The 12,830-nt window shown below is 50.6% G+C and overlaps 1 protein-coding gene across 1 annotated transcript; it reads right to left on the bottom strand.

Annotated features, from left to right (window-relative positions):
• Nucleotides 1-6,108: 6,108 nt before the first annotated feature.
• Nucleotides 6,109-12,014, bottom strand: LOC130871669 (cytochrome c oxidase assembly protein COX19). The gene is made up of 3 exons (XM_057765217.1): nucleotides 11,884-12,014; nucleotides 9,699-9,810; nucleotides 6,109-6,898 (listed from the first exon to the last, which is right to left on the bottom strand). The coding sequence occupies exons 1-3, from the start codon at nucleotides 11,963-11,965 to the stop codon at nucleotides 6,814-6,816; spliced, it is 279 nt and encodes a 92-aa protein (XP_057621200.1). The 5' UTR covers nucleotides 11,966-12,014; the 3' UTR covers nucleotides 6,109-6,813.
• Between the last annotated feature and the right edge of the window lie 816 nt (nucleotides 12,015-12,830).

Here is a 12,830-nt window from a genome sequence, read left to right as displayed (position 1 = left end):
CTTGGGCTATGAGACACTGTCTCAATTTTTAAAACTTAAGAGTCTACTTGCTTCATCAGCATACACGCTAAGCTTGGAAAGACGCCGAGATTAACATGCACCTGTACAGGGAAGAAATGCAAACCCATGAAGTGTTCTAGATTTTGTGTGTGTGGCATATGTGCGTTTGCATCTGGGGGTGTCCATGCATGCGGAGGCCGGAGAAGGACATCAGGTGTCCTGCTCTATCACCCCTACACCCCCTCATTATTTTCTGAGTCTGGAGCTAGGCTAGTGGCCAACAAGTCCCAGTGATCCTCTGGTCTGCCCCTCACAGTGTTGGGGTTTTAGGTGTATGTGTGTCTACAGCTGACTTTTTACATAGGTGCTGAGGATTTGAACTCAGATCCTTGTGTTTGCACAACAGGCATCTTTATCCAATGAACCATCTCCCAGTCCTAAATGTTACTTTAAGAAGAAAGGAAGGAAGGAAGGAAGGAAGGAAGGAAGGAAGGAAGGAAGGAAGACACGTAGCAGTGGCACACGCCTTTAATCCCAGCACTCAGGAGGCAGAGGTAGGAGGCTCTCATGAATTTAAGACCAGCCTGATCTATACAGTGAGTTCTAGGCCATTCAAAGCTATAGTGAGGCCCCATCTTAAAATAAATAAATAAATAAATAAATAAATAAATAAATAAATAAATAAATAAATCAAGTCAGATGGTGGTGGCACAGGCCTTTAATCCCAGCACTAGGAGGCAGAGGCAGGCAGATTTCTGTGAGTTTGGGGCTAGCCTGGTCTACAAAGCAAGTTTCAGGAAAGCCAGAGCTGTTATACAGAGAAACACTGTTTCAAAACAAACAAACAAAACCAACCAAGCAATCATCTGATCAATAAATAAGTAAAAAAGAAGGGCTAGGGTGATAAATCAGTGGGTAGAGAGCTTGCCGCACAAGCATGAGGATCTGAGTTCCATCCCCAGGTCCCGTAAAAAGGTAGGTGTGGTGGGACACAGTTGGAACCCTAATGCAGGGGAGGCAGAGGCAGGCGGAACCCTGGGACTCGTGGACCTGCCATCTGGCTTACTTAGTGAGTTCAAGGTCAGTAGAGACCTTGTCTAAAAAACAAAACAAAACAAGGGGGATGGCTGCTGAGGCATCACGACCTCTGGCCTCTGCATGCATACACATGCGTGCATAAAGACATGCACATACCTGTACATAAAGAAGAAACCTGACAGACGTGCCCCCACCACTGTCTAACTACCCATGATGTCAGGAGACAAAGCTGCCCCCTCCAACCCTCCAGGCAAAAAACAGCTGTGACTTCAGGCTAGTCCTCGAGGTTCAGGGAGAACTGGCAGGCCCATATAGCATCCACCCCCCTACAAACACACACACCTACACACACACACCTACACCCACGCCACCCACACACCTACACCCACCTGCACACACGCCTACACACACCCCACATACTTACACCCCCCCACACACACACAACCTACAAACACCCACCCACCCACACCCACCCACCTACACACAAACACACCTACTCACACACCTACACACACCTATAAACACCCACACTCCCCCCACACATCTACACACACACACACACACACGCACACACGGTGCAATGTACCAACAGAAGTTATCTGTTGCGTGGTATCCATTTACAACCGGCCTGTGATTTACAGAGGATGTAAACTACTACTCAACACAGGGAGTTATTGAGTAAGGATTTTATAGTTTCTATAAAAATGATGCACACCTGTTATAAAATATAACTGTGAAAATCCCAGGACGGAACCAAGTGTCCTCCAACTCCAGCCCCGGAGCCTTTGATGATGCTATGCTGTGTGCCCTGCATCTCTGCGGAGATGGACAGGCAGAGGAGCAGTCACGGATGGAGCCACCATGACACGCCAATGTCAGGGAATATCATGTTAAGGTGTCTTACTTCTGTTTATGTTGCTTTCGCTTAACTCTGTGAAGCTGTGTTACTTTGCCCGCCTAGAACACCTGATGGTCTAATAAGGATCTGAATGGCCAATAACGAGGCAGGAGAAAGGATGGGTGGGGTGGGCAGGCAGAGAGAACACACAGGAGAAATCTGGGAAGAAGTGGCCAGAGAAGGAGGAGGACTTCAGAGCCTAGCCATCCAGTTGCACAGCAATCCATGAAGTAAGAGTAAGATTTACAGAAGAGAATGGGAAAAGCCCAGAGGCAAAAGGTAGATGGGGTAATATAAACTAAGGAAAGTTAGCAAGAAACAAGCCAAGCTAAGGCCAAGCATTTCTAATTAATAAGCCTCTGTGTGATTTATTTGGGAGCTGGGTGGTGCCCCCCCCCCCAAAAAAAAGAAACCATCAGACTACTACATGTCGGAATCTCCACACTCAGCTGCTCTTGACTGTTGGGTACACAGCTGTTCATTTTGTCATTTGCCAGCAGGATGCACCAAAGACTTGGGAGACGACAGAACTCTAGATGGTGCAGGTATGGCAATAAATACCTGAATCCCAGCACTTGGGAGACTGAAGCAGAGTTCAAGCCCAGCCTTGGCTACAGAGTGAGAGCCTCTCTCAGATAAACAAAAGGGCCGAGGAGATAGATGGCTCAGTCATCAGCGTGCTTGCCATGCAGGCATGAGGGCCTGCGTTGGATCTTAGAACCCTGTTAAAACAAACAAACCGGGTAGTGGTGGCGCATGTTTTTAATCCCAGCACTTGGGAGGCAGAGGCAGGAGGATCTCTGTGAGCTCGAGGCCAATCTGGTCTACAGAGTGAGTTCCAGGACAGTTCCAAAACTACCCAGAGAAATCTTGTCTCAAAAAAACCAAAAGAAGCCGGGCGCTGGTGGCGCACGCCTTTAATCCCAGCACTCGGGAGGCAGAGGCAGCCGGATCTCTGTGAGTTTGAGGCCAGCCTGGTCTACAAGAGCTAGTTCCAGGACAGGAACCAAAAAGCTACGGAGAAACCCTGTCTCGAAAAATCAAAATAAATAAATAAATAAATAAAATAAACCAAAAGAAAAAAAAATAAAGCAAACACAAAACTGGGCATGTTTGCATATGTGTCTATAACTGTAGATCTGCAGGAGCTGGAGACGGGAATCACTGGGGTTTGCTGGCCAATCTAGTCTTTTAGTGAAAGCCTGTCTCAAGGGAGAAAGGCGGAGACTAATGAGGCAAGACACTGGATGTCTTCCTCTGGCCTCTACATACATGAATACAGGCACATGTACACACACGCACACACACGCACACACACACACAGGTGGATGTGAGGAGCAACACTGTTGTCGTCCTCTGACCTTCACGTGAACTCGTGCACACTGGCACATGCACACACACAAATGTCAAAAGGACACCGTATGACCTCAGAACAAAATTAACGCTGGTGTCATATGACAGCCAAGTCCCCTCTCCCAGGGCCCCTTCTGGACAAGACGCACAGGACCAGCCTCTTCACGTCCCTTCTGCTCAGCCCTAGAGAGTTGCTTGATTCCTTTCCCTCGGCAGGATGAGTGTAGACAGGGATCTGCTTCCTTGAGCTCAGACTCTGAGTACTTTGGGGGCAAGCCAGTCCAAGAGAGATGCTGTCTTCCGTGTGTCTAATTTCCGAGGATGACCATGTGGCCAAGTGATGTCCCTTTATTATTTTGTTTTCCGAGACAGGGTTTCTCTGTGTAGCCCTGGCTATCCTAGAACACGCTCTGTAGACCAGGCTGGCCTCAGACTCAGAGCTCTCGAGTGCAGTGCTGAGATTAAAAGTGTGTGCCAACACAGCCTGGCAATGTCCCTTCATACTGCCCACTGCCCTTGGTACTCGTCTGGAGCAGAGATTTCTAGAAGACTTCAGACATCACCGTTTGCTGCTAACTTTGGTGACTTCTTGTCTGAGGCACCAACACTATCATGTTTGTTAGGCCGTTTTTTGTTTTGTTTTGTTTTTTCCTATGCTAGTCAGAACGAAGGAGGGCCTAATGGAACCGGTCCCTTTACCAATAAGGCTGCTGGCTGTTGGCTTGCACTGTGAGCTTGCCTGACCACTGCATGCTTTCCTGCTCGGTTTGTCTGAGGCAGCCACTGTGGTGCCTCCCGCATTCTACAGCGGCTCTCTGCATTCTGCAGATACTCAGGCTCCCTTGCCCTTTCCCTGCCTTGGCCAGGATCCTGGTTCTTTTGCTAAGACACTAATGTTAGGGCGCAGACATGGGGCGTCATGGTTCCCAAGTCCAGGAAACATTGTGTGTACCTGAATGTATGCACATGTCCCCACCCACCCAGCAGCCTCCCACTTAGAGACTAGGTCTCAGGTGGCTTATGCTGGCCTTGAACTTCGAGGATGACCTTGAATTTTTGACCTTCTTGCCTTTGCTTTCCTAATGCTGGAATTGCAGCCATGTACCATGCCTGTTTATGTGATGTTGGGGATGGAAGGCAGGCCTTCGTGTACACCAGGTCAGCACTCTACCAACTGAGCCACTGCCCTAGTCTTGGTGCCCATCCTGCCTGCTCGGCTTACTGTGGTTAGGGTCCTCCATACCCAGGCTCTTCCGAGTGCTTCGGAGTCAAAATGCTACGAGGTTCCCATGCTGCGCTCATCGACCCGCTTCACTGATGCAATTCCGTTTACTCTGATTTCTTTGTTTCTACAGTGGATGGCTGTGTAGCCTCCTGCACCCGTTCCTTCGAAACATGGCAGATTTTACTCATTCAGTGGGGGTACTATGGCCTGGGGCTGTGCCCCGTGAGCTCAGAATTCTTCATTTTTCCAGACAGGGTTTCTCTGAGTAGCCCTGGCTGTCCTGGAACTCACTCTATAGGTCAGGCTGGCCTTGAACTCACAGGGATCCCCCTGCTTCTGCCTCCTCAGTGTTACCATGCCTGGCTTGCTCAAAATTCTCTGATGCACTGTCTGGGTCTGTGGTGAGGACTCACTGCAGGTGACACTCTGCAGCTCTCCTGCCCTGCAGCTCACACTCGCATCCTGCACTCCCATCAGTGAGCTTGGTAATTGTGAGCAAGGCTATGGTGACACTGTTGAGCCGTAAAACCAAGGCCGACGGGTGACGGCACACCAAATGTGCAGTGGGAGTCATCACTGCTGACCTGCGCTGTGTGGCTGGGCTCAGCGAGTATGTGGAAACACGCAAACTTTGGGGTACCTGACTGTGGGTTTAACTAAGAAAGAGCCCTTCTGTGCAACAGAAAACGGGGCTCCCCGACAGTCACATCCATTGAGACCAACATGAACATGCAGAGTCCTCGACCCCTCCCTTGTGGGTTTTTTGTTTGTTTGAGAAAGGGTTTCTCTATGTAGTCCTAGCTGTCCTGGAACTCACCAGGTAGATCAGGTTGGTCTTGAACTCAGAGATTCACCTGCCTCTGCTTCTTGAGTGCTAAAGGTGTATGCCACCATACCTGCATCCCTAACCCCCACCTCTCACCACCTTTCACCAGTCAGACAGGAGCCAGGCAAGCAGTCTGGGCTAGCCCTTCTACGACAGCTCCAGAAGATACAGACCTAAGGGGACTTGAGCCTGGTGGCATCTGGCACTGGTATTTCGCTGGTGTCTTTGGACCCTGCACATGACAAAAGCCCTCAGTCAGGCACCTCAGCATGAAGGCGCCTGGATGTTCAAACACCCACAGCTCAGCACTGCTCACTGTGCCTACGACAGGGTCACCGTTCGGCACCCGAGGTCTCGAGCCAGCACTGGCAGACACGACACACGGGGTAACAGGCTGCGGAAGTGGAAAAGTAACTGGCACTAGCCCAGGTTCTAGGGCACTGCTGGTGTGCCCCGTGGAGGCACACAGTGGGTTCCTGAAAGGGAACCAGCTCAGAACAACCAGAAGACAACCCTCAGCATAAAGACACCCGCTGCTATACCAGAAAAATGAGGGAGTTCAGTTGACGAGTTCCACCAAGCCTGGTGAGCAGGGTTCAATCCCTGAGACCCACACGTGTAAGGAGAGTAATGACCCCTGTAAGTTGTCCTTACACACACACACACACACACACACACACACACACACACACACACACACCAGACAGCGCTCCCCTAAATAAATAATGTGCAAAATATGCAATTTAAAAATAAGTACTGTGCTGGGGACATGGTTCAGGCAGTGGGGTGTTTGCTGAGCATGCGGGGAGCCCTGGAATCCATTCCCCAACACATGAACCAGGCCCAATGTGCACACGCAATGTGCACACCCATAATCCCAGCTGTAGACTTGGAGGCAGAAGGATCAGGAGTTCAAGGTCATCCTTGGCTACGGAGGGAGTTTTAGGCCAGCTTGGGCTATAGGAGACCAAGCCTTAAAACACACAAAACAAGAAGTCAAGTATGTCAAAAGTCAAATAGTTTCCCACTTCCTACTTTGTATTCAAGTTTGGTTCAAAGAAAAGAACAGAGATGAAGGGAAACGAGCTGGCGTGCATGCGTCTGTGAGCACGAAGGGCGGACATTCTGACGTCACATGGTTTCACTGACAGGTTCTAGTATGAAGAATTGGGTCTGTGACTGGCTGAGTCACTGTGGAAAGCTGTCCCGGGCTCTGTGGTGTGACAGCCACACTGGGCAGGATATCACATCAGAGTTTGGCCCTGAGGGGATCCTGTGACACACACAGATGGAAGAATAAGACCACTGTCTGAAGGGAAACTGAGGACAGCTGAGGAAGCATTTTGGGGTGCTCTCCAGTCCCCTTGGGGACTCCCTCCACTGAGCAGCACAGGTGAGCCTCGGGTCTCCTGGCTCTGTGGGCAGAAGGGCTCGGATCTGCTTCAGGCAGCTGGGGAGCCCGCGGTTTTCTTCTCAGCATTTGTCCTTGGCCTCCGGCTTCTTGTCCATCACATCTCTGAAGCCCAGCTTCTCCAGTGGCTCTGGGGCCATCAGCTGCCTGGAAGAGAAAGACACTGCCATGGGATCATGTTCTTACGTTCACTCATCTACCCAGCCTCCCGCACCCCATTTTAAAACAGAAAAAGAAAAAAAAGAAGAAAAAAAAAAAAACAGAAAAAGACCCAGAGAACAGGGTCCTCCCCACAGCACAAGGAGTCCACAGGCCATGTGAGCCCCAATGTCCCTTCCAGCCACATGGTCAGCCTGTTCTCAAGGGCGGGGCTGAGGATGAGGGTGGAGGCAGATAGTACATGACCCCTTGGGTGTGAGCAGAGCCTGAGAGAGCCGAGGCTAGGTAAGTGTCCCCATAGTTGAGGAGGACCAGGGGTGGGAAGAGCAGGGCTGACCAGTGAGCTCCAGGCTGGTGAGATTCTGTCTCCAAAAGTGGGATGGGTGGCCTCTGACAAACAAAACCCAGGGCTGACTTTCACACGCACAAAATGTACACACATGCGTGTGCACATGCAGCCAAAGGAATGCTTCCAATGTGCTCTGTCTCCTAAGGGAACCCACCTGGAAGGATGTTTGCAGCGCTCTGGTGCCATCCTGAGGGCTCAGCCCCGACTGCCTGTCCCAGCCCCATTCACTCCAGACACACTGTGCAGGATTTTCACATCCTCCTGTAACCTTTGCCTCTCTGGTGTGGGGGCAGGAGGGCTGTAAGGTCAAGGCTGGGCTGCACAGGCCAGCCCCTGAGGTTATCAGTAGCTTCCCCAGGGGACCCTAAACCAGCCACATCCTCAGAACAATCATAGGTAGGAGCCAGGGTGATCTGTGCCAGGTGTGAGAGTTAAAACAAGTCTGCTCAACTTTTTTCTTTTTTGGAAGTGGGGATACTGTGGGTAGAATCCGGGGCTTCACAGACTCTGAAATGTATTACTACTGAGCCACACCCCAGCCCCTCACTGGGGGATTCTAGGCAGGTGCTCTACCACTGAGCCACACCCCAGCCCCTCACTGGGGGATTCTAGGCAGGGACTCTACCACTGAGCTATATCATCAGTCCTGTTTTTTCCTCATTATTTTGAGATAGGATCTTAATAAATTTTCCAGATTTTTTTAATTATTTTTTTTAAGATTTATTTATTATGTATACAGTGTTCTGGCATGTATGCCTACACACCAGAAGAGGGCACCAAATCCCATTATAGACGATTGTGAGCCACCATGTGGTTGCTGGGAATTAAACTCAGGACCTCTGAAAAAGCAGCCAGTGCTCTTAACCTCTGAGCCATCTCTCCAGCCTACCCAGATGGTTCTTTTTTTTTTTTTAATATTTATTTATTATGTATACAATATTCTGTCTGTGTGTATGCCTGAAGGCCAGAAGAGGGCGCCAGACCTCTTTACAGATGGTTGTGAGCCACCATGTGGTTGCTGGGAATTGAACTCAGGACCTTTGGAAGAGCAGGCAATGCTCTTAACCACTGAGCCATCTCTCCAGCCCCCCAGATGGTTCTTGAACTCATTCTCTAGCCCAGGCTGACTTCAAATTCTCCATCCTCCTGCCTCAGCCTCTTGGGCCAAGGGGATGACAGGCCTGAGTTACGGGCCCTAGTCTTGCTCTCACTTGCTGCATTTGCCCAGCTTGTCTGTGAAAACCTGTCCTTCTGCAGACACCAAGACACAGGGGCTGAGCCTGGGAAAGGCAGGAACCTGCTCACATCCTTGTCCCCAGGCTGGCGTCACTCTGTCCCTCTTCTAAAGTTCAGCAGAGCCAAGAAGAAATTCTTGGCTATCTTCTAAGGCTACAGGCAGTCACCCTGAGGCTCCGTGGCAGCCATGTGCCACCTGGAAGTAGCAAGATCAGGACAGACTGAAGCACTGTTTGCAGTGGCAGGACAAGGCCTGACAGTCAGTCGTCCCCACTGCAGGAGTCGAAACCCCACACTGTAACCCCCACATGCCTACACCTTAGGGACTTGTCTGGGTTTGTCGAGCAAAGAAAGCAGGCTTAAGTGGACCACTGGCATCTCACATCTTGAGAGACTGAGGTGCCTGAATTCCTGTGTGTGCAACTGCAACAGACCCCTCCCCCGCTCAGTGACACACGACCTGCTGCTTCATGTTCCCGGCTAGACTGGCTCTCATTCTAATGCAGAGCTCCACGGATCGCTATTTTTGTTCTGTTTAACCTTGGGGGAGTGCAGGCATCGCCATCCATCATCGCTTAAGTCTCCTATTGTGCCCGTTACATTCCAAACAGTTTTCAAGGGAAGGGACGAGGCAATGCATGTTCTTACGGGCTGAGATCGTGAAAGGCATGAAAACCTGTCGGCTCAGTCAGCACTGCTGTGATGGGCGATTCTGAAAGCTTAATGAGAGGGACAGAGCTCTGAGGAATGGGGCCGTGGACGGGGCTGTCACTCACAAAGGGGATCCCAGAGCAGCTTGGCAGCCTCGGTGCCACCTCACCTGCTAAGCGATGACTTCTTCCAGCAAACATTGGCCACTGTGATGTGGCTGGGAAGATAAAACAGACCTGAGTTCTTTCCCCAGAACCCACATAAAGAAAGCCGGGTGTGCTGGTATGTTTACAATCCCAGCACTGGCAGGCAGGAATGGGAAGATCCCTTGGCTTGCCTGTGGCCAGCCTAACCTCATTAGTAAACTCCAGGCCAGCAAGAGACCTTGTCTCAAAAAATACAGTGGGAACTGGGGAGATGGCTCAGCATCTCTTGCTTGCTGCTCGTTCAGAGGACCAGGGCTCAGCTCCCAGCACCCACATGGTGGTTTACAACACCCATACACACACCGAGGGATCAGAACTCAGGTCCGAATGTGATGGTGGTACTCACCTTTGCATCCTGCACATTAAATACTCTTTAGATTCATTTCTGCACAAAGCATTTTCAAAATTCTTGTCGCGGAGACACTTCATGAATTTTTCTTTAAAGCTTTTACATTCACCTAGAAAGAAAAGGAAGGCAGTGTCCTGTTTGCAAAGAGAAGACCTGACCTGCTCACTCAGCGGCCTTGGAGCAGTGTTATGGTTTCCATCAAAATTTGTTTCCTTCCTGGGCTCTGGATGTGGGATAGAGTGCATGCTTGGCATACAGTCCCCTGGGTTCAATCCCCATCACTTCAAAAACAGAAAAACAAAACAAGGGGTGAAGAGATGGCTCACTCGTTATGAAAACTGGCTGCTCTTGTACAGGAAATGAGTTTGGTTCCCAGCACCCACACCGGGCAGGTAACAAATGTCTGCAACTCCAGCTCCAAGGAATCAAACACCTTCTGGTCAGCAAGGGTACTGCACACACATCATGTATACACTCAGATGCACACACACCCACTCAGATGCACACACATCATGTATACACTCAGATGCACACCCACCCACTCAGATGCATACACATCATGTATACACTCAGATGCACACACATCATGTATACACTCAAATGCACACACACCCACTCAGATGCACACACACCCACTCAGATGCACACACATACACATAAAGTTAAAATTTTTAAATAAATTTTAAGAATGGAAAATTTCCCAAAGAAATGTTGGTAAAGAAATAATCTAAGGAGATTAAATGGCTCAGTGGGCCAAGGTACTTGCTACCAAGATCAGCAACGTGAGTTTGATCTCCAAAACTCGGGTGGTAGAAAGAGACACCCCCCACACATACTTCCACAAATTATGCTTTGGCCACATGAGTGCCAGGTACACCCTCAAACACACTAAATAATAAATATGATTTAAAAGTACAATAATCTCTAAAGCTGTCTCTGGAAGATCACAGTGTCAGCAACATTTCTTAGGGTTGTTTCTGTTTGTGGTAGGTTTGGGTTTTTTATTGTTTGTTTGTTTTCTTTTCTTTCTTTTTTTCTTAGAGCTGAAGACTGAACTCAGGGCCTCTGTTTCTGTGCATGCTAGGCCCCAGTTCATGAGACTATCCAACCCTCTCTGGGTTGTTTTTGGTTTTGTTCCTTCACAGGCTCCAGTTTTCCAAAAGGACATTATCTGTAGACTTCAGAACTGTGAATGGCAATCTCTGGGCAGGAGCCACAGCTCAGAGACGGAACACTTGCCAGCATGTGCCAAGTTCAGATTCCAGCCTCAATATTAGACATCAAACGCTTTTTGAAAATATTTCTTTGCCTAATGTTCACTGAAGACCCAGAGCCTTAAGCTGGGGAGTGAGGATGGCTCCTGGGCTGGCAATAGGGAAACCTAACATCGAGACCCAGAAGCAATCCGGGAGTCCCGTCACCATCCTGGTTACATCAGATCCAAGTCTGAGCTCTCAGTTGGAAGGACCATACCATGGCAGGTGGCTCTCTGAAATAGGAATCCTCAAGACTCAGTTTCCCTACCTGCACCCATACAGGGCTCTGAGCATCCCCAACCCCACAATCTGAGAGGTCGCCGGAGCTCTGACTGCTCTGCACTCCTAGGTCCGGTACCTCAGGCTCCACCCACCAGACCTAGCATCCCAGATCCTAGTACCCAAATCCAACAGACCTGACCCCGCCACTCAGATCTATCACCCCACATGCTACCTCTCAGATTCAGCACCCCACACCCTGGCTCTCAGTACCCCATTCTCTGTCGTGCACATCGAACTCCTCAGACAGTGCACCTAAAATCCAGCACCTCTGACACTAGCACACAGATCTAGCATCCCAGGCCCTGCCACCCGGATCCAGTACCCCTGAACCCGCCATCTATCACAGAGAAATAGCACTCCAGACTCTGCCACCCAGACCGAGTGCCCAGAACCTAAATCCAGATCCAGCACCCCTAACCCTGTCACCCAGTCCCAGCGACGCTGACCCTGCTATCCAGAACCAGTATCCCAGACCTTGCCATCCACATTCAATACTCCTGTCTCTGTCACCTGTCACCGAGAAACAGCATTCCAGACCCTACTCCTCAGACTCAGCACCCCAGACGCTGCCACCTAGACTGAGTACCCCTAACCCTGCCACCCAATCCCGGGGCAACGGCAGCCTGAGCCTCGCCTCGCCTCACCGAAGTGGTCCAACGGGAAGCTTCCTTTGTCTGGTGGCCGCGGCTGGAAGCTTTTGGTCCCGAAGTTCATTGCGGTCGACATGACGGCGGAATCAAGAGCAGTGCGCAGAGGCAACGCAGGGCGGACGGCCGAGCACCGAGCAGGCCCGGGAAGTGCCGAGCTAGTCGAGCGGTGGGCCTGCCCCTCCCCACCCTGCCCCGCTCCTCCCGTCTAGGCCCCGCCCCCGCTGTGCTCTGATGGGGCGCAGAGGTGGCCGCAATCAGGAGCTTTTCAGTCCTCCTGTCTGCAAAAGTCCAGCCAGCTTTTGGTACCAAAGAGCAAACAAGGCTGGATAGGTGCAGCCCTTTGCCCGAGGATACCAGTTTGTGCCCCGGGGTCTTCATCCCATCCGGTTGTCTGCCAGGGACGGAGTTTCTCATATGCGTAGAGGGTCTAATCAAGGCAAGAAGCACACTAAAAAAGGGAGTGGCTAGCTTCCTGTGGGTGTTGCGACACAGTGCCACAAACTGGTTTTACAGTCAGAAATTAAGGCAGGGTATAGTGCTTCACACCTGTAGTCCCAACTGGGGAGGCTGAGGCAGGAGGATTGCCAGACTTTTAGGCAAACCTGGGCTACACAGCAAGACTCAGTCTCATAAAACAAAACTGCCAGAAAGGGCATCTTCTATGGTTCAAGAGACTAGACGTCTGAGCCTAAGGTGTGGGCCATTAGCCCCATTGTGGGCCACCGTCCCTGCTACCTGCTCCAGGGAGTCCAGGTTGCCCCTCCCCCGCAGCCTCGGGGTGTTCTGTCAGTCTTGGGGAATTCTGGATTGCTAGAAGCAATGCTCCTCCTGTGCCCCCACTTCTGGTGGTGTGCTCACCATGTGTCTGCTTCCAAGCACTCCTTATGTGAGGCCACTGCCACATTGGAGTAGGGCCATCCCAATAAAATTTTATATTTCTT

The sequence above is a fragment of the Chionomys nivalis genome, chromosome 3, assembly GCF_950005125.1.
Source record: "Chionomys nivalis chromosome 3, mChiNiv1.1, whole genome shotgun sequence".
NCBI classification, from domain to species: domain Eukaryota; kingdom Metazoa; phylum Chordata; class Mammalia; order Rodentia; family Cricetidae; genus Chionomys; species Chionomys nivalis.
The sequence above is the reverse complement of the archived record's forward strand: the minus strand, read 5'-3'. Positions and strand labels throughout refer to the sequence as shown.

Coding starts and splice junctions, on each gene's coding strand:
- LOC130871669 (XM_057765217.1), bottom strand. CDS start 11,965: ATGTCGACCGCAATGAACTTCGGGACCAAAAGCTTCCAGCCGCGGCCA. Junction 9,811..11,883: donor CTTCCCGTTGGACCACTTCG/GTGAGGCGAGGC, acceptor TTTTCTTTCTAG/GTGAATGTAAAAGCTTTAAA. Junction 6,899..9,698: donor TTAATGTGCAGGATGCAAAG/GTGAGTACCACC, acceptor TTTCTCTTCCAG/GCAGCTGATGGCCCCAGAGC.